This window comes from Nomascus leucogenys, chromosome 11, assembly GCF_006542625.1.
Source record: "Nomascus leucogenys isolate Asia chromosome 11, Asia_NLE_v1, whole genome shotgun sequence".
Classification (NCBI taxonomy): Eukaryota; Metazoa; Chordata; class Mammalia; order Primates; family Hylobatidae; genus Nomascus; species Nomascus leucogenys.
The window spans coordinates 57,537,464-57,564,876 of record NC_044391.1 but is presented as its reverse complement, the minus strand read 5'-3'; the positions used below and the strand labels follow the sequence as shown (position 1 = coordinate 57,564,876).

Here is a 27,413-nt window from a genome sequence, read left to right as displayed (position 1 = left end):
CATTCCAGCCTGGGTGACAGAGCGAGACTCCGTCTCAAAAAAAAAAAATCTATTCGAAAAGGTGTTTTTGCTTTAAGATTTAATGCTCTAGAGCTGACAGGTGTTTTATAAACCAAGCATTTATGGGAGTAGAAATGGGAAAAGTTTTATAAAAACTGAGCTCTTCAACATAGAAAATTAGACACTTCCGGGCAACCTACACCATCATGTTTATTTTCTATTTGCTCTTAGATTGAAGTGCCCAGTTTTGCTCTTCTTCAGAGCAAACTGTGGGATTATTTCTGTTAATAATTTGGATCTTTGCAATTTCTAAAAGGCTTATAACTTGGGGTTTAGAGAACAGTTATGAGGCATTCTCATTGCTAAATCATGCTCTGGGGAAGTCTGCCATTTAATATGTCATAGGCTAGGGCTACCTAGTTGTTATTGATGGTGTTTGAGCTGAAGAAAATGCATGTGTTTCTGTAAGGTAACAGGAGCTTGACATTCACTAAGGAGATAAATGAGGCATTGACAGGCTGTTTTGTAAGAGTTGAGATTGTTTGCTTCATTAATAGGGGTTTTTGAAGATCCAAGTTTTCTCCTTTCTGGCTAGTAATAATTGTGTAGTATTTCCCCTTTAATTGATATAACTTCATCCTTAAAGAAAGATAATAAAATCCCTTCCTAGAAGCTTACTGCTTTTTCAGCTTTTGCCTTCCTGCTACAAAGTATCTTGTTTTGGCCAGGCATAGTGGCTCATGCCTGTAATCCCAGCACTTTGGGAGGCCAAGGCGGGCAGATCTCTTGAGCCCAGGAGTTCAAGACCAGCCTAGGCAACATAGGAATCCCCCATCTCTACAAAAAATATGAAAATTACCTGAGCATGGTAGCACATGCCTATAGTCCCAGCTACTTGGGTGGCTGAGGTGGGAGGATTGCCTGAGCCCTGGAGGTTGAGGACTCAGTGAGCCATGATCACGCCACAGCACTCCAGCCTGGGCGGTAGGGTGAGTCCCTGTCAAAAAAAAAAAAAAAGTATCTAATTTTACCCTCTTCTCTTATAGTTATTTTACTGTAAAATTTAACCTTTTTGCAGTATGTTCAACTTCTTGGTGGCACGATGTAGAAAGAACATTAGATGTGAAATGTTGTATGATACATGTATGTATCACTGTACAAAATGAGATATATTACATGATTGTGGAAGATTGCAGCTTCCATGGTGTTCACTTAGTCTGTTTACATTCATTATTTTTTAAAATGATCTTTTTTTTTTTTTTTGGGAGATGGAGTTTCGTTCTTGTTGCCCAGGGTGGAGTCCAATGGCATGGTCTCGGCTCACTGCAACCTCTGCCTCCTGGGTTCAAACGATTCTCCTGCCTCAGCCTCCTGAGTAACGCCCACCACCACGCCTGACTAATTTTTGTATTTTTAGTAGAGATGGAGTTTCACCATGTTGGCCAGGCTGGTCTTGAACTCCTGACCTCAGGTGATCTGCCTGCCTAGGCCTCCCAAAGTGCTGGGATTATAGGCATGAGCCACCATGCCCAGCCGCTAATTTTTGCATTTTTAGTAGAGACTGGGTTTCACCATGTTGGCCAGGATGGTCTCGATCTCCTGGCCTCCCAAAATGCTGGGATTATAGGCGTGAGTTTTTGTTTTTTTTTTTAAATTGACACCCCTCCCTCTTTATCAACAGCTTTTCCTTTCATTTTGTAATCGTATTCTCCCAGATCTTTATTTTATTTTATTTTACTTTTCATTTAAAGCCTCAGATGTTTTTCTTAGCCACTGCTGAATCCTGAAACTCTTGCCACAGGTTGTGGAGGAGTTGGCTTTTAAAGATTAAGTTTGGATGACTTCTTGTGAGTTCTGTCTAATAAAGAGTGCAGGGCTGGGCTTTGGCAGGAGAATAGAACATATTTCCTTGATGGGTATAATTCACTCACGAACCAAATTTCACATACTAAAAATAACAATTCCACATCTGCTGGGTTTTATTGGGGTCAGGAAAATGTCTTCTCTTAGAAGTTAAGTTGAATGTGATACCAGGGTTGGTTTGCCAAGGGTGTCACTAAACTTGGGGTCAGATTGCTGAGATCTAATTTGTTAAAAAGTTGTGTTTTAGACCAGTACATTTGGACATTAATGAAAAGTAGGTTTAGATGATTTAAATGTCTTACCAGTTATCGTTTTTGTGCAAAAGATCGTATGAAAGAATTTTCTATTTTAAGATTATATTTTATCAAATATAATATCAAATGTTTCTGCATCTTTTGTCTTTCCCTAATATTATACTTGTTTTTTTTAATTTAAAAAATTTATTTTCTAGAGATATCAGCACAGAAAGATATACTTGTTTCTTAGGGTGTTTGGTGCTTTTTAAATGGTTATTTCAGTTTAAGTAGGAAAGATCTCATTTAAAATCCAAGTGTTTTGAGGGGGCTGGGTGCAGTGGCTCATGGCTGTAATCCCAGCACTTTGGGAAGCCAAGGCGGGTGGATTGCCTGAGCTCAGGAGTTCGTGACCAGCCTGGACAACATGGTGAAACCCCGTCTCTACTAAAATACAAAAAACTAGCTGGGCATGGCGGCGTGTGCCTGTAGTCCCAGCTAGTTGGGAGGATGAGGCAGGAGAATTGCTTGAACCTCGGAGGAAGAGGTTGCAGTGAGCTGAGATCGCACCACTGCACTCCAGCCTGGGCAACAGAGCTAGATTCCATCTCAAAAAGAAAAAAAAATCTAAGTGCTTTGATTTGAAAATCAGTGGGATATGAGAAGACAGTCTTCAGACCTTTTCCATCGCTCCTATTTATTCATTCCAGTGGCTTTCTCTTTATAAATGATGTCATTGTTAAATCACGTTGCCTTGTGTAATGGGGCCATTTTAGTTTTTAATTAAATAACGAGTGCCTTCTGTTTCAGAAAAGTTTAGTATCTGTTCTTTTTTTTTTTTTTTTTTTTTTTTTGAGATGGAGTCTCGCTCTGTCGCCCAGGCTGGAGTGCAGTGGCGCAATCTCAGCTCACTGCAAGCTCCGCCTCCCGGGTTCATGCCATTCTCCTGCCTCAGCCTCTCCGAGTAGCTGGGACTACAGGCGCCCACCACCACGCCTGGCTAATTTTTTTTTTTGTATTTTTAGTAGAGACGGGGTTTCACCGTGGTCTCGATCTCCTGACCTCGTGATCCGCCCGCCTCGGCCTCCCAAAGTGCTGGGATTACAAGCGTGAGCCACCGCGCCCGGCCTAGTATCTGTTCTATCACCCTTTCCCTTTGTTTCATTTTGTAAAGTAGCATGTAAACGTGCAACTAATAATTTACTTCCGCTCATTACTTGCTTTTCTTACCCTCTTTGAAAATGTTTTAAAATGTAAGATGAACATCTGTAGAAAAGTTATTACATAATGCTTTTTAAGTTACTTATTCGGTGTCTGTCAACTTTAGTAGATGATAATTAGTTGAGTTTTTTCATTTTACTGTTTAATAGAAAAACAAGCACATTATTTTTCGTATTTCTTACAGAAAGTGTTTGTTTTTTTTTTTTGAGACGGAGTCTCGCTCTGTTGCCCAGGCTGGAGTGCAGTGGCACGATCTTGGCTCACTGCAAGCTCCGCCTCCCGGGTTTGCACCATTCTCCTGCCTGAGCCTCCCGAGTAGCTGGGACTACAGGCACCCGCCACCACGCCCGGCTAATTTTTTGTATTTTTAGTAGAGACGGGGTTTCACCGTGTTAGCCAGGATGGTCTCGATCTCCTGACCTCGTGATCCGCCCGCCTCGGCCTCCCAAAGTGCTGGGATTACAAGCGTGAGCCACCGTGCCTGGCCAGAAAGTGTTAAATAGTATTATCGTTTTCTTTAACGTTTAGTAATATACAGGGCCTGGTATGCTAAAGGATTACTTTAAAATGTATTTGCCCACACTATGATATGACTATATTGTTAATACTGTGCTAAGAATTATTTCCCTTAGAAACTTTTTTTTAAGTAATGTCTTTTTTTATTTTTTATTTTTTATTTATTTATTTATTTTTTTGAGACGGAGTCTTGCTCTGTTGCCAGGCTGGAGTGCAGTTTCCGCCTCCTGGATTCAAGCGATTCTCCTCCTTCAGCCTCCCGAGTAGCTGGGACTACAGGCGTGCGCCACCAGGCCTAGCTAATTTTTGTATTTTTAGTAGAGACGGGGTTTCCCCATGTTGGCCAGGATAGTCTCGATCTCTTGACCTTGTGTTCTACCCGCCTTGGCCTCCCAAAGTGCTGGGATTACAGGCGTGAGCCACTGCGCCCGGCCTTTTTTTAAGTAATTTCAATTTTTATTTTGTTTGTTACATGATCCTGAGGTTTGGGATACAAATGATCTTGTTACCCGGGTCCGGTTGTGAGCATAGCACCCAACAGTTAGTTTTACCAACATTACCCCCGATCCTCCCGTATCTAGTAGTCCCCAGTGTCTATTGTTGCCATCTTTATGTCCATACATACTCAATGTTTAGCTCCCACTTACAAGTGAGAACATGCGGTATTTTGTTTTCTGTTCCTGCGTTTATTCACTTACGATAATGGCTTCCAGCTGCATCCAGACATGGATTCAAAAGATATGATTTCATTCTTTTTTATGGCTATCCTGAAAAAACGTTTCTGTAGAAAGTTTCTAAGTGTATCTTTGAGTTGGTTGCAAATCTGTGCTGTAATTTGGATTTGTCCTTTTGTTCCAGTGTTTTTTGGACTCTGAATGGCTTGTGGAAATTGGGCAGTATGACTTGTTTGACAAGTTTGGATGTGCATATCTAATTTACTATGAATCCTCCTTCTCACCTATATACAAAATAAATAACCACTTGGAAGAAGGAGTTTTTTGTTTGTTTTTTTGAGACGGAGTCATGCTCTTGTGACAGAAGCTGGAGTGCAGAGGCGCCATCTCGGCTCACTGCAACCTCTGCCTCCCGAGTTCAAGCGATTCTCCTGCCTCAGCCTCCTAAGTAGCTGGGATTACAGGAGCCCACAACCACACCAGGCTAATTTTTTTGTATATTTAGTAGAGATGGGGTTTCACCATGCTGGCCAGGCTGGTCTCAAACTCCTGACCTCAGGTGATCCGCCCACCTCAGCCTCCCAAAGTGCTGGGATTACAGGCGTGAGCCACCACCATGCCCGGCCTAGAAGGAAGTTTTGTTTTTTGTTGTTGTTGTTGCTGTTTTTTGTTTTTGTTTTTGTTTTGTTTTGTTTTTTGAGATGGAATCTCACTGTTGCCCAGGTTGGAGTGCAGTGGCATGATCTCAGCTCACTGCAGGCTCCGCCCCCCGGCGTTCATGCCATTCTCCTGCCTCAGCCTCCCGAGTAGCTGGGACTACAGGCACCCGCCACCTCACCCGGCTAATTTTTTGTAGCTTTTTTTTTAGTAGAGACAGGGTTTCACCGTGTTAGCCAGGATGGTCTCGATCTCCTGACCTCATGATCCGCCCGCCTCGGCCTCCCAAAGTGCTGGGATTACAGGCGTGAGCCACCGCGCCCGGCCGTTGCTGTTTTTTTGAGACAAAGTCTCTCTCTGTCGCCCAGGCTGGAGTGCAGTGGCCCTATCTCAGCTCACTGCAACCTCCGCCTCCCAGGTTCAAGCGATTCTCCTGCCTCAGCCTCTGAGTAGCCGGGATTACAGGTGGCCTGCCACCATGCCCGGCTAATTTTTGTATTTTTAGTACAGACCGGGCTTCACCATGTTGGTCACCAGGTTTTGAACTCCTGACCTCGTGATCTGCCTGCTTCAACCTCCCAAGTGCTGGGATTACAGGCGTGAGCCACCACACCTGGTCTAGAAGGAGTTTTAAAATATAAAATACCTAGATCAAGACAAAGACTTAGGCAGGTAGTGGCCCAAATCTGTAATTCCAGCACTTTTGGAGGTCAGGGCGAGGAGGACTGGGTTAGCCCAGAAGTTCGAAAACAACCTGGGCAACATAGTGAAACCCCCATCTCTTTTTTCTTTCTTTCTTTCTTTCTTTTCTTTTTTTTGAGACAGAGTCTTGCTCTTGTTGCCCAGGTGTGATCTCTGCTCACCGCAACCTCTGCCTCCCGGGTTCAAGCGATTTTCCTGCCTCAGCCTCCTGAGTAGCTGGGATTATAGGCATGCGCCACCACGCCAGCTAATTTTGTATTTTTAGTAGAGATGGAGTGTCTCCATGTCTTTCAGGCTGGTCTCGAACTCCTGACCTCAGGTGATCTGCTCGCCTCAGCCTCCCAAAGTGTTGGGATTACAGGCGTGAGCCACTGCACCTGGACTGCATTTTCCTTTTTTTTTTTTTTTTTTTTTAAATTTTGAGACAGAATTTTTCCTCTTGTTGCCCAGGCTGGAGTGCAATGGTGCCATCTTGGCTCACTGCAACATCCACCTCCTGGTTTCAAGCAATTCTCTTGCCTCATCCTCCCGAGTAGCTGGGATTACAGGTGTGGGCCACCACGCCCGGCTAATTTTTGTATTTTTAGTAGAGACAGAGTTTCATCATGTTGGCCAGGCTAGTCTTGAACTCCTGATTCAGGTGATCCACCCGCCGTGGTCTCCCAAAGTGCTGGGATTACAGGTGTGAGCCACCGTGCCCAGCCTTTAATTAGCCTTTGAAAACCAGAAGGTGGACCAGGTGTGGTGCCTCACGCCTATAACCCAAGCACTTTGGGAGGCCGAGGTGAGTGGATCACCTGAGATCGGGAGTTCAAGACCAGCCTGACCAACATGGAGAAACCCCGTCTCTACTAAAAATACAAAATTAGCCCACCCATGGTGGTGGGCGCCTGTTGTCCCAGCTACTCGAGAGGCTGAGGCAGGAGAATTGCTTGAACCTGGGAGGTGGAGATGGAGGTGAGCCAAGATCGAACCATTGCACTCCAGCCTGGGCAACAAGAGCAAAACTCCGTCTCAAAAAAAAAAAAAAGAAAGAAAGTACTCTGCTTAGAATTCTTTGACAGTTTCTTGCACTCATGAAAAAAATAAATTTTGTGTAGATCATTTGCCTTAAAGAAGATAAAAAGCCCTTAACTGTGAAACCTGTTTGGAAATTTTCCAAAAAATCAAGTTTGTTTCTCTCTTTTTGTGTTATTTTTTAAAGTATCGTGTGTGTGTGTGTGTGTGTGTGTGTGTGTGTGTGTGTGTGTGTGTGTGACAGGGTATTGCTCTGGTGCCCAGGGTGCTGTGGCACAATCAGGGCCTACTGCAGCCTTGACCTCCTGGGATCAAGCGAGTCTGCTTCAGCCTCCCAAAGTGTTGGGTTTACGGATATGAGCCACTGTGTGTGGTCTTTTTTATTTTTGGAGATAAGGTCTTTCCTTTTTTTTTTTTGAGATGTAGTCTCGCTCTGTCGCCCAGGCTGGAGTGCAGTGGCGCGATCTTGGCTCACTGCAAGCTCCGCCTCCCGGGTTCACGCCATTCTCCTGCCTCAGCGTCCCGAGTAGCTGGGACTACAGGCGCCCGCCACCACGCCCAGCTAATTTTTTGTATTTTTAGTGGAGATGGGTTTTCACCGTGTTAGCCAGGATGATCTCAATCTCCTGACCTCGTGATCCACCCGCCTCGGCCTCCCAAAGTGCCGGGATTACAGATGTGAGTCACCATGCCCAGCTGGAGATAAGGTCTTCCTAGTTTGCCTAGGGTAGTCTTGAACTGCTGGGCTCAAGCAGTCCTCCAACGCAGCCTCCCCAGTAGCTGGGATTATGGGCACAAGTTTCTTTGGTTTGGTGTCCCTTTGAAAGAATATCTGTATCTTCTGGCCAAGTGCAGTGGCTCACGTCTGTAATCCCAGCACTTTGGGAGGCTGAGGTGGGTGGATCACTTGAGACCAGGAGTTCGAGACCAGCCTGGCTAACATGGTGAAACCTCGTCTCAACTGAAAATACAAAAGTAGCTGGACTTGGTGGTGCGTGCCTTTAATCCCAGCTACTCCCACGGCTGAGACAGGAGAATCGCTTGAATCTGTGAGGTGGAATTTGCAGTGAGTTGAGACAGCACCACTGTACTCCAGCCTGGGTGACAGAGTGAAACTCCGTCTCAGAAAACAAAAGAATATTTGTATCTTCTGTCTTGTCACATTAAAAAACAAAAACGAGTATCTGGCGTTATCACATTTTAAGGCTTCTTATTTAGCTTTCTTAAGTGCTGTTTAAGAAATTCAGTTATGGTTTAGTTAACTTACATAGGCATTTGCTGAACACCAGTATACTTAGTAATATAATTACTCCCAGCAGGCTCAAGAATGAGAAAAGTATAAAAGTAAAAATGAGTTCCAATTTTTGGTATTTCATTCGTAGACAGATTTAGCAAAATTTATTGAACATTTATTATGTGCCAATGCCCTAGCTTCTTGGAGCCCTTGAAGCAGATAAGGTTGCTGCTAGGCCGGGCACAGTGGCTCATGCCTGTAATCCCAGCACTTTGGGAGGCTAAGGTGGGTGGATCACGAGGTCAGGAGAACGAGACCATCCTGGCTAACACAGTGAAACCCCGTCTCTACTAAAAATACAAAAAAAAAAAAAAAAAAAAAAACAAATTAGCTGGGCGTATCTGGGCATGGTGGCTCACGCCTGTAATCCCAGCACTTTGGGAGGCTGAAGCGGGTGGATCACAAGGTCAGGAGTTCGAGACCAGCCTGGCCAACATAGTGAAACCCCATCTCTACTAAAAATACAAAAATTAGCTGGGTGTGCTGGTGTGTGCCTGTAGTCCCAGCTGCTCCAGAGGCTGAGGCGGGAGAATCGCCTGAACCTGGGAAGTGGAGGTTGCAGTGAGCTGAGATCGCACCATTGCACTCCAGCCTGGGCGACAGAGTGAGACTCTTGTCTAAAAAAAAAAAATTTAGCCGGGCATGGTAGCAGGCAACTGTTGTCCCAGCTACTCAGGACGCTGAGGCAGGAGAATGGCGTGAACCTGGGAGGCAGAGTTCGCAGTGAGTGGAGATCACTGCACTCCAGCTTGGGAGACAGAGCAAGATTCCATCTCAAAAAAAAAAGAGGGTGAGGCAGGAGAATCGCTTGAACCCAGGAGGCGAAAAGCCCCCTTTGTTAACACTTTTTAACATTCCTACTGAACCTTTGGTCTTATCAGACAATGATATGGTTGTGTGTGCAGATGAACTTCCTTACTTTAATCTTCTAGTGCAAAATGAAAGTAGAAAATTAAACTATTTTGGTCTGAACTGACTGTTAATTTAGTGGAATTTCTTGACTTCTGCTTATAGAAGTAGGATGATTATAACTACTTAATTTCTTGTGATGTAGATTTGTAGATACAGAAATACGTATGAACAAATATTTAAGTATTAGCTATTCTTTGTACCACTTTAACCACTTTAGATATGTCAGTGTTTTAGATCTTAACTGCCTATAGGGCAGGAACCACCTCTTTTTTTGTTTTTGTTTTTTGTTTTGAGACAGAGTCCTGCTCTGTCTCCCAGGCTGGAGTGCAGTGCCATGATCTTGGCTCACTGCAACCTCTGCCTCCCGGGTTCAAGCGATTCTGCTGCCTCAGCCTCCCGAGTAGCTGGGATTACAGGCATGCACCACCACGCCTAGCTAATTTTTGTATTTTTAGTAGAGACAGGGTTTCACCATGTTGGCCAGGCTGCTCTCAAACTTGTGACCTCAAGTGATTCACCCTCCTTGGCCTCCCAAAGTGCTGGGATTAGACATGAGCCACCAAACCCGGTCTTTTAATTTTTATGTTTTAATAATACAAAATTTGCTTGCTACCATAAACATTTGGGTAAAGAATAAATACGATGTGAAGGAGAACTGTGGTTGTGCACAAAGGACTGCTGATGCAAATTACAGTTTCAGTGTGGGTAATGAGAAAATTAAAAGCATTTACTTGATAAAGATCTGTAGAACTTAAATTTGCAAACTTCTTTTGAGGATGGGAAAAATAAATAACAGTTTATATAAATAATATTGATTGAAAACAGTCAAACAATGCAAAATTAATAGAGAAAGTAAAATTTACTGAAATTTGTCCAAATGGATTTACTGTTGACAATTTGGTGAACATCCTTCCAGCCATCTTTTTGTACATTTCTGTACAATTTATAAAGAAATCTATGTGTAGTTTTGTCAATATGCACTTAAGTATGATCATACTATCCACAGTGCTTTGTAACCTATTTTCACTGACCACTGTGTCATGAACATCTTTTTTGTGTAAGTAAATGTAAGTCTGCATCATTTAAAATGATTTTATGGTAATTCCATAGGGTATTTGTAGTAGAATTACTAGAATTTACTTAACCTTATTGATGTACATTTGTTTCCAAAATTTCACTGTTATAAGCAATACTGTGATGAACATCCTTATCAAATATTTGATTAAAATTTTTTGTTTTTTGTTTTTTTGAGCCTTAGCCTCCTGAGTAGCTGGGACTACAGGCGTGCCCCACCACGCCCGGCTAATTTTTGTTTTTTTGGTTTTTTTTTTTGAGATGGAGTTTCACTCTTGTTGCCCAGGCTGGAGTGCAATGGCGTGATCTCTGTCTCACCACAACCTCCGCCTCCTGGATTCAAGCGATTCTCCTGCCTCAGCCTCCCAAGCAGCTGGGATTACAGGCCACCACACCCAGCTAATTTTGTATTTTTAGTAGAGACGGGGTTTCTCCATGTTGGTCAGGGTGGTTTCGAACTCTCAACCTCAGGTGATCCGCCCGCCTCGGCCTCCCAAAGTGCTGAGATTACAGGCGTGAGCCACCGTGCCCGGCAATTTTTGTATTTTTAGTAAAGATGGGATTTCATCATGTTGGCCAGGATGGTCTCAGTCTCCTGACCTCGTGATCCACCTGCCTGGGCCTCCCAAAGTTCTGGGATTACCGGCGTGAGCCACTGGTCCCAGCTCAATCATTTTTAGTATATTCACAGGATTGTGCAACCATCACTACAACCCAAGAACATTTTCATCATCCAACAAAGAAACACCTCTTGCCCATTGGCAGCCATGCCCCATTCTCACGTTCACTCCCAGCCCCAAGCAATGTATGTACTTTTCACCTCTGTAGAATTGACTATTCTAGATATTTCACATAAATAGAATCATACAGCATGTGGTCTTTTATGACTGGCTTCTTTCAATTAGCATAATGTTTCCAAGGTTCATCCATGTTGTAGCATGTGTTAGTACTCTTTTTATTATTGCCAAATAATATTTCATTGTGTATATATACCACATTTTGTTTATTCATTCACCAGTTGATGGGCGTTTGGGTTGTTTCTGTGTTTTAGCTATCATGCATAATGCTGCTATGAATATTTGTTTATACATTTTTGTGTGAACATATGTTTTAATTTCTCTTGGTTATATACATAGGAGTGGAGTTACTGGGTTAGATTCAGTTGTGATGAGTTCGAGTCTGTATCTTTGTTTTGTTTGTTTTGTTTTTTGAGTTTTTTTGAGACAGAGCCTTGCTCTGTCGCCCAGGCTGGAGTGGTATGCTCTAGGCTCACTGCAACCTCCACCTACCAGGTTCGAGTGATTCTCCTGTCTCAGCCTCCGGAGTAGCTGGGATTACAGGTGTGCACCACCACACTGGGCTAATTTTTTTTTTTTTTTTTTTTAAGACAGAGTCTCGCTCTGTCGCTCAGGCTGGAGTGAAGTGGCACAATCTCAGCTCACTGCAAGCTCCGCCTCCCAGGTTCACGCCATTCTACTGCCTCAGCCTCCTGAGTAGCTGGTACTACAGGTGCCCGCTACCATGCTTGGCTAACTTTTGTATTTTTAATAGAGATGGGGTTTCACCATGTTGGCCAGGCTGGTCTCGAACTCCTGACTTCAGGTGATCCAGCTGTGTCGGGCTCCTAAAGACCAAAGTGCTGGGATTACAGGCATGAGCCACCTCGCCTGGGTGAGTCTATATCTTGATCTTAAACATATTGGTTGCCCCATTTTTTTACTGTCCTTGGCAGTCTTACTGTTTTACTTATTTCCTAGAAATATTAAGTTTTTCTGGCCTGGCACGGTGGCACACGCCTGTAATCCCAGCACCTTGGGAGGCTGAGGCGGGTGGATCACCGGAGGTCGAGAGTTTGAGACCAGCCTAACATGGCGAAACCCTGTCCCTGCTAAAAGTACAAAAATTAGCCGGGCATGTAATCCCAGCTATTCAGGAGGCTGAGGCAGGAGAATCACTAGAACCCAGGAGGTGGAGGTTGCATTGAGCCAAGATCACGCCATTGCACTCCAGCCTGGGCGACAAGAACAAGACTCCGTCTCAAAAAAAAAAAAAAAAAAGGCATTGAATGCTCTTATCTATTTCATGCACACAACAAATAATGATACTGGCAAGACATATTGAGATGTAAACTGCACAGTCAAGAAAATTTTTATATGTTCATCATAATCATTACTTATTTTAAGAAAATATGATTTGGGGCCATGCTCAGTGTTGATTAAACAAAATATTGGTGTATATCTTATTTCATGATTACTTACTATGGTTTTGTCAGTCCTTAAGATATTTTCCTAATAGTGTTAGCTACAATGTGTGATCTTGGCTCCCTGCAACCTCCGTCTCCCAGGTTCAAGCAATTCTCCTGCCTCAGCCTTCCAAGTAGCTAGGATTACAGGTGCCCACCACCACACGCAGCTAATATTTGTATTTTTAGTAAAGACGGAGTTTCATTATGTTGGCCAGGCCGGCCTGGAATTCCTGGCCTCAAGCGATCTGTCCAGCTCGGCCTTGTAAAGTGTTGGGATTATAGGTGTGAGCCTCTTCATTTGTTTTTCACAGTAATTTTATGAAGTTGATAATTGGTCGCAGTTTTACTGATGCAGAAACTGACAACCAGAAAAGTTTTTGCTCGGTGTCAGAAACTTAATCAAATGGTTGTGAAAGGACTCTTATCTAAGTTTCTCTTACTCCAAAACATGTTCTTAACCCTGTACTCCAGTACATTTTCCTAGTTTTAGCTCTACCAATATCATGAAAATCTCAGACATTCTGATTAAATTTATTTTCGTGCCGGGCACGGTGGCTCACGCTTGTAATCCCAGCACTTTGGGAGGCCGAGGCAGGCGGATCACGAGGTCAGGAGATCGAGACCACGGTGAAACCCCGTCTCTACTAAAAATACAAAAAAAATTAGCCGGGCGTGGTGGCGGGCGCCTGTAGTCCCAGCTACTCGGAGAGGCTGAGGCAGGAGAATGGCATGAACCCGGGAGGCGGAGCTTGCAGTGAGCCGAGATTGCGCCACTGCACTCCAGCCTGGGCCACAGAGGAAGACTCCGTCTCAAAAAAAAAAAAAAAAAAAATTATTTTAGTGCCATAGGCTGCACCTTTTTTTTTTTTTTTTTTTTTTTTTTTTTTTTTTTTTTTTTTAAAGACAGTTTCGCTCTTGTCGCCCAGGCTGGAGTGCAATGGCAGATCTCGGCTCACTGCAACCTCCGCCTCCCGAGTTCAAGCAATTCTCCTGCCTCAGCCTCCCAAGTAGCTGGGACTATAGGCATGCGCCACCATGCCCGGCTAATTTTTGTATTTTTAGTAGACACGGGGTTTCACCATCTTGGCCAGGCTGGTCTCGAACTCCTGACCTCATGATCCACCCGCCTCGGCCTCCCAAAGTACTGGGATTATAGGCATGAGCCATTGCGCCTGGCCTAGACTGCACCATAAAAGTGATTGAATGAGAAGGAGTCCGGGCAAGGTGGCTCACGCTGGTAATCCCAGCACTTTGGGAGGCCAAGGTGGGGTGGATCACCTAAGGTCAGGAGTTTGAGACCAGCCTGGCCAAACTGGTGAAACCCTGTCTCTACTAAAAATGCAAGTGGGTGCAGTGGCTCACGCCTGTAATCCCATCACTTTAGGAGGTCGAGGCAGGCGGATCATGAGATCAGGAGTTGGAGACCAGCCTGGCCAATATGGTGAAACCCCGTCTCTACTAAAAAAGTAAAAAATTAACCGAGCGTGGTGGCGCATGCCTGTAGCATGTAGTCCCAGTTACTTAGAAGGCTGAGGCAGGAGAATCGTTGGAACCTGAGAGGCAGAGGTTGCAGTGAGTCGAGGTCGCGCCACTGCACTCCAGCCTGGGCGACAGAGTGAGGCTCTATCTCAAAAAAAAAAAAAAAAAAAAAAATACAGAAATTAGCCAGGCATGGTGGCAGGAGCCTCTACCTGCAATCACAGCTACTCGGGAGGCTGAGGTAGGAGAACCGCTTGAACCAGGGAGGCGGAGGTGGCAGTGGACCAAGATTCTACTGCACTCCCACTCCGTCTCAAGAAAGAAAAAAAAAAAGAATGAGAAGGAAAGCACAAGGAGAGGTTTATTAGGCACAGTAACTCAAAATTATGTTGAAGAGCTGAAAAGAATAGAGATTAGGTACAGAAGTAAAATCAAGAACCTGGATTTCTAGATGTTAAGTCTGTCCTACCTCATTTAGTTACTTTCTTTCCTTATAAAATAGATAAAACAAAGCAGTCCAAGTTAACACCTTGCATTTACAGAAATCTTTTTTGTTTTTCGTTTTTTTTTTTGAGACGCAGTCTCACTCTGTCGCCCAGGCTGGAGTGCAGTGGCGCGATCTCGGCTCACTGCAAGCTCCGCCTCCCAGGTTCACGCCATTCTCCTGCCTCAGCCTCCCGAGTAGCTGGGACTACAGGCGCCTGCCACCACGCCCGGCTAATTTTTCTTTTTTTTTTTTTTTAGTAGAGACGGGGTTTCACCGTATTAGCCAGGATCGTCTCCATCTCCTGACCTTGTGATCCACCCGCCTCGGCCTCCCAAAGTGCTGGGATTACAGGCGTGAGCCACTACGCCTGGCCAATTTTTTGTTTTTTTGAGATGGGCCCTTACTCTGTCACCCAGGCTGGAATGCCGTTGTACAATCAGGGCTCACTGCTGCCTCCATCTCCCAGGCTCAAGTGATTACCCTGCTTCATCCTCCCAAGTTGTTGGGACTCCAGGCACACGCCACCATGCCCAGCTAATTTTTTTGTAGAGATGAGGTCTTACTGTGTTGCCCAGACCGATCTCAAACTCCTGGGCTCAAGCAATCCTCCTGCCTTGGCCTCCCAAGGTGCTGGGATTATAGGGATGAGCCACCGTGCCTGCCCAGACATCTTAAATATATGGATAGAGTTGCTAACTTATTTACAAGGTGCCGTGATAGACTAATACTTATTTATAGTAAATGCTTTGAAAATTTGAGAAAGGCTAGGCAGCAGTATCTAACGTCTGTAATCACAACAGAACATTTTGGGGGGCTGAGGCGGGAGGATCACTTGAGCCCAGGAGCTTGAGATCAGCCTGGACAACATGGTGAGACCTGGTCTCCTTAAAAAAATGAAAGGCCGGGCGTGGTGGCTTATACTTGTAATCCCAGCACTTTGGGAGGCCGAGGCAGGCGGATCATGAGGTCAGGAGATCGAGACCAACCTGGCTAACACAGTGAAACCCCATCTCTACTAAAAATACAAAAAATTAGCCAGGCGTGGTGGCGGGCGCCTGTAGTCCCAGCTACTCGGGAGGCTGAGGCAGGAGAATGGTGTGAACCCGGGAGGCGGAGCTTGCAGTGAGCCGAGATCGTGCCACTGCACTCCAGCCTGGGCGACAGAGCGAGACTCCGTCTCAAAAAAAAAAAAAGTAAAGAAGTCTTGAGAAGAATATTATCTGTCACTTTATAAGATACTACTTTTGCGAAGAATATTGTTAGCTGGGTGCGGTGACTCACGCCTGTAATCAGCACTTTGGGAGGCCGAGGCGGGCGGAACATGAGGTCAGGAGTTCGAGACCAGCCTGTTGAAGATGGTGAAACCCCATCTCTACTAAAAAAAACGAAATACAAAAAGTAGCCAGGTGTGGTGGTGGGTGCCTGTAATCCCAGCTACTCAGGAGGCTGAGACAAAAGAATCGCTTGAACCCGGGAGGCAGAGGTTGCAGTGAGCCAAGATCGTGCCATTGCACTCCAGCCTGGGCAACAAGAGCGTAACTCAGTCTCAAAAAAAAAAAAAAAGAATATTATCTGTCACTTTTTACCAGTGGCCTAGAGCTGTGTTTGAAAATGTCAAATGTGACCAACTGAGTCATGATGAGAGTCTAAAGCATTTTAGCATACACTGTTTATTTATATATTTTTTTGAGTTGGAATCTTGTTCTCTTGACCAGACGAGCATGCAGTGATGTGATCATAGCTCACTGCAGCCTTAAACACCTTGGCTCAAGCAATCCTCCTCCCACCTTAGCCTGCTGAGTAGCTGGGACCATAGGCGCATGCCACCATGCCCAACTAATTATTATTATTATTTGGCGATGAAGTCTCGCTCTATCGGCCAGGCTGGAGTGCAGTGGCACAGTCTCGGCTCACTGCAACCTCTGCCTCCTGGGTTCAAGCAATTCCTGTCTCAGCCTCCCGAGTAGCTAGGATTTCAGGTGTCCTCCACCATACCCAGCTGATTTTTGTTTTGTTTTGTTTTTATATTTTTAGTAGAGATGGGGGTTTTACCATGTTGGCCAGGCTGGTATTGAACTCCTGACCTCAAGTAATCCAAACACCTTGGCCTCCCAAAGTGCTGGGATTACAGGCGTGAGCTACCGTGCCCAGCCTATTATTTATTTTATAGACAGTGTCTCTACGTTGCCCAGGCTGGTCTTGAACTCCTAATCTCAAGCAGTTCTCTTGCCTCAGCCTCCCAGAGTGCTGAGGTTACAGGCAGAACCACAGGTAAATATATGGACATTGCTGGTTCAAAGTAGATGTACATTTAAATATTTTCAAACTGGCCTTCAAAAAGTTGTACTAAGTTATCACTATTTGTGTATGAAAATGTCTGTTTCCAGCTGGGCGTGGTGGCTCACGCCTGTAATCCCAGCACTTTGGAAGGCCGAGGCGGGTGGATCACCTAAGGTCAGGAGTTCAAGACAGCCTGACCAACATGGCGAAACCCCGTCTCTCCTAAAAATACAAAAAAGTTAGTCAGTCATGGTGGCACATGCCTGTAGTCCCAGCTACTTGGGAGGCTGAGGCAGGAGAATCACTTGAACCCAGGAGATGGAGGTTGCAGCGAGCCCAGATTATGCCACCGCACTCCAGAGCCAGCGAGACTCTCTCTCAAAAAAAGAAAAGAAAGAACAGAGAGAGAGAAGGAAGGAGGGAAGGAGGGAAGGAGGGAGGGAAGGAGGGAAGGAGGGAGGGAAGGAGGGAAGGAGGGAGGGAAGGAGGGAAGGAGGGAGGGAGGGAGGGAAGAGGGAGAGGAAGGGTCTGTTTCCCTGTACCCTTGCCAATGCTGTATGTTATTAGGGTTTCAACTTTTGGTAATCTGATAGGTGAAAAATTACAAATGCATTATAAGTGGAGTTGCATTTTAAAAACTATGACTGATGGGGAGAGGGGGGAGGGATAGCATTAGGAAATATACCTAATGCTAAATGACGAGTTAATGGGTGCAGCACACCAACATGGCACATGTATACATATGTAACAAACCTGGACGTTGTGCACATGTACCCTAAAACTTAAAGTATAATAATAATAAAATTAAAAAAAACTATGACAGAGATTTGATCAGATTTTTACATATTTATTGGCTCTTGGTATTTTCTTTTTCTTTTTCTTTTTTTTTTTTTTGAGACAGAGTCTTGCTCTGTCGCCCAGGCTGGAGTACAATGGCACAGTCTCAGCTAACTGCAACCTCCGCCTCCCGGGTTCAAGCGATTCTCCTGGCTCAGCCTCCTGAGGAGCTGAGATTACAGGCATGCATACCATGCCCAGCTAATTTTGTATTTTTAGTAGAGACGGGATTTCTCCGTATTGGTCAGGCTGGTCTTGAACTCCTGACCTCAGGTGATCCACCCACCTCGGCCTCCCAAAGTGATGGAATTACAGGCATGAACCACTGTGCCCAGCCACTCTTGGTATTTTCAATGACGATTCTTGAGATTTCAGTGAGTCTTCAGGTGTCAGTGAATGGAATGGCTAAACATAAAAAGGCTTCAAAACTTGTGATACTGTGAATGTAGGATGTCAGTTCAAAAGAAATGATGCCGTGACTGTAGGGTATCACTGAGATGCCAGTGATAATCTGCCCATGTCACATGTTGACCCTTTTCTCTCTTAATTTCAGGTGATCATGGAGCTCAGCTTGGTCTCCACGGGGCTGGTGGTGATGGAATACATGATGACACAGCAGGTGGAGAAGAAGGAGAAAACAGCCCAGATGCCCAACCCCAAGCCGGTCGGAGGACCCGGCGGGAAGCATGCACCTGCCCCTACTGTAAAGACAGTGAAGGAAGGTGAGTTGACGCAGCCAGTTTCTTACAAATATAAAGAAAAATTAATAGATTTGGAGGTTGGAGGAAGAAGGTTAATTTTTATTTTATTTTTTGTTTTTTGAGACTGAGTCTGACTCTGTCACCTAGGCTGGAGTGCAGTGGCGCGATCTCGGCTCACTGCAAGCTCCACCTCCTGGGTTCACGCCATTCTCCTGCCTCAGCCTCCCGAGTAGCTGGGACTACAGGCACCTGTTACCACACTCGGCTATTTTTTTGTATTTTTAGTAGAGACGGGGTTTCACTGTGTTAGCCAGGATGGTCTCGATCTCCTGACCTCATGATCTGCCCGCCTCGGCCTCCTAAAGTGCTGGGATTACCAGCGTGAGCCACCATGTCCGGTGAAGGTTAATTTTTTTTTTAGGATTTAAGACTCAGAGCTGGATGCATATAATCCCAGCACTTTGGGAGGCCAAGATAGGAGGATCACTTGAGCCCAGGAGTTTGAGACCAGCCTCAGCAAGAAAGCGAGAGCCGGTCTCTACAAAAAATTTAAAAATTATGTGGGAATATTTTACTGGCAATAAAAAGAGAAAATGAAAAAAAAAAATTTTTTTTTTTTTCTGAGACAAAGTCTTGCTGTGTCACCCAGGCTGGAGTGCAGTGGCACATTCTTGGCTCACTGCAACCTCCGCCTCCTGGGTTCAAGCAGTTTTCCTGCCTCAGTCTCCTGAGTAGCTGGGACTACAGGCGTGTGCCACCACGCCTGGCTAAGTTTTTCTATTTTTAGTAGAGACAGGGTTTCACCTTGTTAGCCAGGATGGGCTTCATCTCCTGACTGTGTGATCTGCCCACCTCAGCCTCCCAAAGTGCTGGGATTACAGGCGTGAGCCACTGCGCCTGGCCAAAAATATTTATTTATTTATTTGTTTGTTTTGAGATGGAGTCTCGCTCTGTTGCCCAGGCTGGAGTGCAGTGGCACGATATTGGCTCACTGCAACCTCTGCCTCCCAGGTTCAAGCAGTTCCCCTGCTTTAGCCTCCCAAGTAGCTGGGATTACAGGCATGTGCCACCACGCCTGGCTAATTTTGTTTTTTTAGTAGAGATGGGGACCATGTTGGTAAGACTGGTATTGAACAATTTTTGTATTTTTAGTACAGATGAGGTTTCGCCATGTTGGCCAGGCTGGTCTCAAACCCCTGACCTCAGGTGATCGATCCACCTGCCTCAGCCTCCAAAAGTGTTGGGATTACAGGTGTGAGCCACCGCTCCCGGCCCCTAGAAAGCTTTTTAAAAAAGAAGCCTTGGTCCGGTGTGGTGGCTCACACCTGTAATCCCAGTACTTTGGGAGGTGGAGGCGGGCGGATCCATCACCTGAGGTCAGGGGTTCGAGACCAGCCTCGCCAACATGGCAAAACCTCATCTGCACTAAAAATACAAAAATTAGCTGGGCATGGTGGCGTGCACCTGTAATCCCAGCTATTTGGGAGGCTGAAGCAGGAGAATCGCTTTGAACCTAGGAGGCGGGGGTTGCAGTGAGCCGTGATCATGCTAGTATACTCCAGCCTGGATGACAGAGTGAGACTCTGTCTCAAAAAAAGAAAACAAACAAAAAAGAAGGCTTTTTCAAAAAATAAAAGTTTGGGTTAGTTTGGTGTAGATTGGGTGATTGCTATTGATACTTTGTGGTTTTTTAGTTTCTCTAGAATGAATGATGAATAGTTGTGTCCTCACTTTCAGGAGTTCGGGGGATCCTGGCAAAAAGAAACAGCATATTTGCCACATCCAAGGCTGTGGGAAAGTGTATGGCAAGACCTCACACCTGCGGGCACACTTGCGCTGGCATACAGGCGAGAGGCCATTTATGTGTACCTGGTCATACTGTGGGAAACGCTTCACACGTTCGGATGAGCTACAGAGGCACAAACGTACACACACAGGTGAGCAAGAGCCTATGGGAGAGAAAAATAGTAATAGTAGAATGAAAAACACAAAATATACCTACAAAATAACTAAAATTTCTGAGCAACTTAATTTGAAACTGAATATATGGGTCACAAATGGAATTGGAGTTAATCTGGAAAACTTTTAAAAAGGAAGGAGGGGCTGGGTGCAGTGGCTCACGCCTGTAATCCCAGCACTTTGGGAGGCCGAGGTGGGCAGATCACGAGGTCAGGAGATAGAGACCATCCTGGCTAACACGGTGAAACCCCGTCTCTGCTAAATATACAAAAAAATTAGTCGGGCATGGTGGCAGGCGCCTGTAGTTCCAGCTACTCGGAGGTGGAGGCAGGAGAATGGCATGAACCCGGGAGGCGGAGCTTGCAATGAGCCAAGATCGTACCACTGCACACCAGCCTGGGTGACACAGCAAGACACCATCTCAAAAAAAAAAAAAAGGAAGGAAGGAGCCGGGTGCGGTGGCTCACTCCTGTAATCCTAGCCCTTTGGGAGGCCGAGGTGGGTGGATTTCTTGAGGTCAGGAGTTTGAGATCAGCCTGGCCAACATGGGGAAACCCTGTCTCTACTAAAATTACAAAACAGTCAAGCGTGCTGGTGCACACCTATAATCCCAGCTACTCAGGAGGCTGAGGCAGGAGAATTGCTTGAACCCAGGAGGCGGAGGTTGCAGTGAGCTGAGATTGCGCCACTGCACTCCAGCCTAGGCGACAGAGCAAGACTCTGTCTCAGAAAAAAAAAAAAAAGAAGAAGGAGCTAGATTTCGAGTAGGATTTTTTTGAAGGAGAAGCATTGAAACCATTACTCTTAGTCTCTGCCCTGCCTTACTTTTAAAACTGCTAAGTTCTACCTTCCTTACTGAGTACTCCCAAACCTTTATCTACTTTTCCTCCCCACGCCCCTGCCAAAAGGAAAATATACTTGAAGATTTTTTTTTTTTTTTTTTGAGACAGAGTCTCTGTTGCCCAGGCTGGAGTGCAGTGGCACGATTTCGGCTCACTGCAAGCTCCGCCTCCCGGGTTCACGCCATTCTCCTGCCTCAGCCTCTCCGAGTAGCTGGGACTACAGGCGCCCGCCACCACGCCCGGCTAATTTTTTGTATTTTTAGTAAAGACAGGGTTTCACCGTGATCTCGATCTCCTGACCTCGTGATCCGCCCACCTCGGCCTCCCAAAGTGCTGGGATTACAAACGTGAGCCACCACGCCCGGCCACTTGAAGACTTTTCTTGTTTTTAATCACTTTCTCATACTGGCCTTACTCACCTTAGTAGAGTAAGCACTGAATTGGGTAAGGTAACCTCACTTCCTAACATGTCAGCTTCTTATCTTTTCTTCCTTTACCTAGGTGAGAAGAAATTTGCCTGCCCTGAGTGTCCTAAGCGCTTCATGAGGAGTGACCACCTGTCAAAACATATCAAGACCCACCAGAATAAGAAGGGAGGCCCAGGTGTAGCTCTGAGTGTGGGCACTTTGCCCCTGGACAGTGGGGCAGGTTCAGAAGGCAGCGGCACTGCCACTCCTTCAGCCCTTATTACCACCAATATGGTAGCCATGGAGGCCATCTGTCCAGAGGGCATTGCCCGTCTTGCCAACAGTGGCATCAACGTCATGCAGGTGGCGGATCTGCAGTCCATTAATATCAGTGGCAATGGCTTCTGAGATCAGGCACCCGGGGCCAGAGACATATGGGCCATACCCATCAACCCCGGGATGCAAGGTAGTATGGGTCCAAGAGACATGTGGGAAGAGAGAGCCATGAAGCATTAAAATGCATGGTGTTGAGAAGAATCAGGAGAGGGGTACAAGAGAAGAGATGGGGTCCCGGCACCCATCTGTATCATCAGTGCCTCTTTGAAGGTGGGAAACATTAGTGAAAATTCTGTTGGTGCCACCCTTTGATGAGCATTTGTTTGACCCCAGTTTCTTCTTTACACTTCTTACCCCAGCCTACCCTTCCTGCATTTCTCTTCTCAGCTCTTCCATGATGGATTCCCCCCCCTTTCCTAAAGCCATCATGCCTTGATAAATATATATGATCATTGAAATACTTTTTAACAAAAAACAGATTCTATATTATTATATATATATATATATATATATAAAGATATATAGAGATGCATTCACAGGGGTTGGCTGGGAGGAGGAAGAAGACCATTCTGTGACCAAAATACCTTGGTCATTTTTTTTTATATTGCCTTATTTCCCTATGGCTGAGCCTTGTTGTGACACATCAAGCTTTTCTGTAGATGTTGTCTTGGCTTCCCACCAGATTAAGCGTTCATATGCTCTGCTTTTAGTTCATATATACCATACATAATATTTTTCCTTTCTTAATTTTGTCTTTTTATTTGGGATCAGCTTCTTGCACGCTTTCCTAACTCAACTGTTGCCGTCTCATCTTCTCTCATCTGATCACTTCATGTTTTGTTTTTGTTACTGCCTGGATGAGGCACTTCTGTCAATTTTTTCAGGACCTTAGTTCCAGCAGCAGAATGGAAAAATCCTTGAAGCCCAGGCTGATGCTTGAAGTAGCTGTGGAGGGAGTGTTCAAAATACTACTAACGCAGGCACCTTCTTGGCGCTGGAGAGTCAAAGGCATCTCCCTTCATTAGCTGCTCTGAGCATCAAGAATTAGAAGTCTTTCAGTGGAATTGTACAAGAGTCCCTTTGAAGATAATCTTGGCTCAGTTTGTATAAACTGTCAATTTTTCAAATAATAGGTAGGGGGCTATCACTAGGAAAATCATGTGCTCAGAAGAGGAAATGACTCGTAGTCAGGTTCAGGAGTTAGAGGAGTATTTGGACTTTGGTACCGCTGTCCTCCAAGGTAGCTCTAAGTTTTGATGTGTGGGCTTCTGAGTTTATATTCTGAAAGGAAATATACTTCTTTTGAACATCCCCACTAGGTTCTTTTCCATTGTCGATAAGGAGCATCAGCCAATGAATCTGTTTCAGGTTTCCATTCTGCAGAACTCCTCCAGAGCATGTGCTAGTGGCAAGACAGTGGTTCTTATGATCTTTTCCCTTAACTTTTCCTTGTATGTTCTTGGGTGGTTCCTAAGGGAAAAGGAAGCACATGATCATGGGAATGATAGCCCAGAACAAAAAGAAATCTTGTTTTACCACAGTGGTTTATAGGAGAGATTGGAAGAAATCATCCTGTTTTCTCTGTGACCTGATTTCAGAAGAGACTGATCCAAAAATTATAACGGCAGGGAACCTAGTGCATTTGGCACTGAGATTTAAATGCAACCAGAATTGTCCTCAAGGCCCAGCCATAAAAGCATTGTCTCTCTCGACCTTCTGGTATCTTGTTAGAGAGCTTTTCACTGTGAGGAAGTGTGGAAAAATGGTTCTGTGTGTGTGTGTGTGTGTGTGTGTGTGTGTAATCTGTTAGGTTGGGGATAGGTTTTCTGCTAGCCAATATTAAAAGAGACCTGCAATAAAAAAATTACCCTGATCTGATAGAAAGCAAGTGTTTTTGTATGTGTGGGTGAATGTGTGTTCATGCCTGTATATGTCTACACCCAGATGACAAATTATATTTGAAATTGTTGGAAAATAAATTCAGATCAATGCCTTTCAGGCCCATTACCTAGAAATCTTATCTTAAAACCTGGGTATGTTCCTAAGGTCATTTCTTTGCTTATGCTAAATTAATTACAATTATGAATGGAGGATATTCTACTGTACTTTTTTAAAAAGAAACTATTTTTGTGTTTGAAAGTGAAACCAACATCCAGATCTATAGCAGAGTCCTTATTCTTCTCATAAATCTTTTTACTTTGGCTACAAATAGATGATGGTATGATTCTATTATATATTTTATATAAAATCCATCCAAATTAAGTTTTGGGTAAGTGTGTTGTTTAACCTGAAATATAGTAACAATACTCTAAACAATAGTTCACTCCATGTGGTCCTTTCTCCACAGATGTAATTCTGTTTTCAACTCAGGAACTATGGCAAGGAACTTTCCCCAGATCAAATTCTATTAACGCTGAGATACAAGTCATCCATGCACAGCCACTATCATACCCTTTATTCTCACTGACAGGCAGAACTCAGAACCTGTTATTTTATGTCTGTAATCATGTACTTTGGCATCTTTTGGAGGAAAGGGGCAGGATAACTCAGTGGAATGTACAGTATTTTGCTAGTGCATTTCAAGGAATGGAATCTTCTCCACTATGAAATTACCAGATATAAACTAGTGTAATGATGCTGAGGATATAAGCTTTTAGAAGGTAATTTGATGGTATTTCTCTCTCAAATGAAAAGCTGCTGGTTTACCCTCAACCCTCTTCATTAGCATTACCATGAGTGAATTTATATCTAATTATTTCCACTTACCCTGTTCTCTTCTCACCAAGGAAGCTCCAGATCCAGTATCTTGTTTGGCCTCAAAACAGACGCAGCTTCTTTTGTCTCCCAGCAGTAGTGAGCCACTCAGTCTCTTCCACAGGAAGTTAGGAGCCTACATTCCTTGAGTCAGGAGCTCATTACAGAAAAACCCTGTTTCCCTGAACTTTTGGCTAACAGAAATTAATGTAACTGACATGCATATTGATTCTGAAACTTTTTGCATAAGTTTTTTTCATTTTTTTGAATGAGTTTTTTAAATTTTTTAGATGACCAAACCTTGCAGGGCAGGGGATGCCCAGAAGAGTGGTAAGATAGTAAAACACTTATTCCTTCATCCTTTCAGGTTTTCAGGTTGCCCATTTATATTCATTTACATGTCATTTGACTGTCGCAGTTTTTACCCAGAACAGTAACAACCCACACCATCTTCCTTCAGGGACTCCCCAACTGGCACTCTGTGGGTGCTACACAGAATGCAATTTAATGGATATTTCTCAGCCTGGTTCAGAATAAATTGAACCTTTGATCCCAGAAAGTATATACTGAAGTGTGGGATAAAGATTATGATTAGGGGAGGGTTGGAGACAAAAGCTGTAAATTACTATGGCTGATTTATTTCTACTATATACATATATATTTTTTGCTTTTGTATATCCTATATAGGAAACTAAGCATTGTATTTTTTTTAACAAATCTAAAAAAGCACTATGAACTGCAGGTGTTTGACTTTCAAAATATATTTTGTATTGTTAATATCTTCACGTTGTGTGAATACTGGAAGCTGCAGATCTTTGCTAGGATGCAATAAATTTATATACTTTTTGAGGGGTTCTTCTGGGGTGCTAATCAGGCCCCTGTTATGCTTAGGGGGAGCCCTGGTGCTACTTGCTTGAAGTTTTCAATTGTAAGTACCCTGATGCCTTTTGGACCTTGGGATCAGTTCAAGAGTTTTGGAGATCAGGTACCAAGGAAATAAGGACAGTCTAGCTGCCTCAAGCGAGGGGCCCTTTGCATAGCTCTCCTTCCCCCTCACTGAAGCTGGGTAGCCTCTTGGGGTTGAGAGGGAAAATGTGAAATCTCAGAATTTATCTCCCTTAGAAGAGAGCCAGTAACTTATGTACAAGGATGAAAGGTCGCAGCAGTAGCTTTGGGGAAAGGGAGGAAGATATGGCACTTCTCCAACCCCGGAAAACATTGCTTTTGAAAACTGCTGATAAAATAGCCGGTTATTACTTCTGTTTGGGAGACTGTGCTCTCTGTGGTGCCTCTGTTGGCTCTACTCCACAGATACCAGACCTCTTCTAAGAGGATGAGCAGACCAGCTTTGAGGTTGACCTGTTTCTCTTTGTCTGCCTTCCCAAAACACCAGCCCCCAGGAAGACATTAAGCAGCCTTAAGCTTAAATTCCTACTCCCTCTTCCAAATTTGGCTCACTTGCCTTAGATCTAAGGCAGGGAAAGGAAAAGAAGGGAGGTCCCTGGCTTTATTACTTCCCTAAGTCTTTACTCTGACTTCCCCAAACCGGGAAAGATTTTCTCCACAGTGTTCATTTGAAAGAGGAGTATTTTGTCCCATTTTCCCCTTCCTCATTATCAAACAGCCCCAGTCTTCTTTGTCTCTGCTAAGAAAGTAGAGGCATGATGATCTGCCCCTCAACTGCCCTAAGTCCTAGTTAAGCATCAGGGGAAAAAAAAAAAAAAAAGAAAAGCCTAACAAATGGGATTAGACTAGGGCTGCAAGTAATGAGGATTTTGTTGATACCTCTCCTGGGATGTGTGCTTTCCCATATCTTGCCTTCAGGAATTACACTGTGCCTTTTCCCCAGGGATATGGGCTCTGTCTACCCAGTGCTCCAGTTCCCGGTAACTGCTCTTGAACATTGTGGACAAGGGCAGGTCTTCATATTTTTGATCATCCCTTTCTCCCAGTGAAATCCCATAGCCCTTACCTAGAGTCTAGGGCACAAAGACTTCGGGGAAGATACACTGAGATTGACCTGAGGAGACATCTACACACACCAGTGGCAGCTGCCCCAGGGCCTGCTTCCTCTTCCTAAGTCTGTCATCCTCTGGAAGGGAGGGGTGGTGCTCCAATCTCTGGTGCCTAAAAACCCAAGTTTATTTCTCTCTTAACACTGGCAATAACCAGTCCACACCACTGTTGCCTTTTAAAACCTTAATAATCTCATGCTGTGTTTGTTGTTGATTCCAATCCAATTATCACCAGGGCTGTGTGGGTAAATGCTTTTAAATGCTCTCTCATCTTGCTCTTCCCCCTCACCCCCCACTCTTGGGTATGTATGATGCTAATCTTGTCCCTAAGTTTCTTCCTGCTCCTTTTGTATCTTCCTTTCTTGTCTTTCCTCCTACCTTTTGTCTCTTGGTGTTTTGGGACTTTTTTTTTTTTTTTTTTTTTGGCCTTTTGTACAAAGATTAGTTTCAATGTAGTCTGTAGCCTCCTTTGTAAACCAATTAAAAAGTTTTTTAATAAAAAACCATGTCTCTGGTGTATTGAAGAGGGTTGGGAATGGGGAGAGTGTATGTTTATAACATCATAATCTGAACCTAACGAAGGTTTCCAGCTACACTGTGTTGTGCTCCATACATGTTAATTAGTGCAGTTGCCCTACACTTAACTCCCGGGTAAATGGTTTCACGATCAGATCAATGTGCAACAACTACATGGAAATGTGGAGGACCAAGACAAACAGGCAACACTAACATTTTTTTTCTCATATGCTTTTTTATTTTGGAATAATTTTAGATTTACAGAAAAGTTGTAAAGCTAGAACAGAGTTTCCATATAATCCTTACCCCGTTTCCCTCATTGTTAACATTACCACGGTACAGTGTCAAAATTAAGAAACTGACATTGGGGCCAGGAGCGGTGGCTCACGCTT

General features: G+C 44.4%; 1 protein-coding gene across 1 annotated transcript in view; it reads left to right on the top strand.

Moving 5' to 3' along the window:
* Positions 1–27,008, top strand: part of SP1 (Sp1 transcription factor) — a 34,769-nt gene extending 7,761 nt beyond the window's left edge. The window contains exons 4-6 of the mRNA XM_030822565.1: positions 18,045–18,213; positions 19,930–20,129; positions 21,495–27,008. Coding sequence (XP_030678425.1) covers positions 18,045–18,213; positions 19,930–20,129; positions 21,495–21,808 — 683 coding nt within the window. The 3' untranslated portion in view covers positions 21,809–27,008. The remainder of the gene's footprint in view (positions 1–18,044; positions 18,214–19,929; positions 20,130–21,494) is intronic.
* The last annotated feature ends 405 nt before the right edge of the window (positions 27,009–27,413 follow it).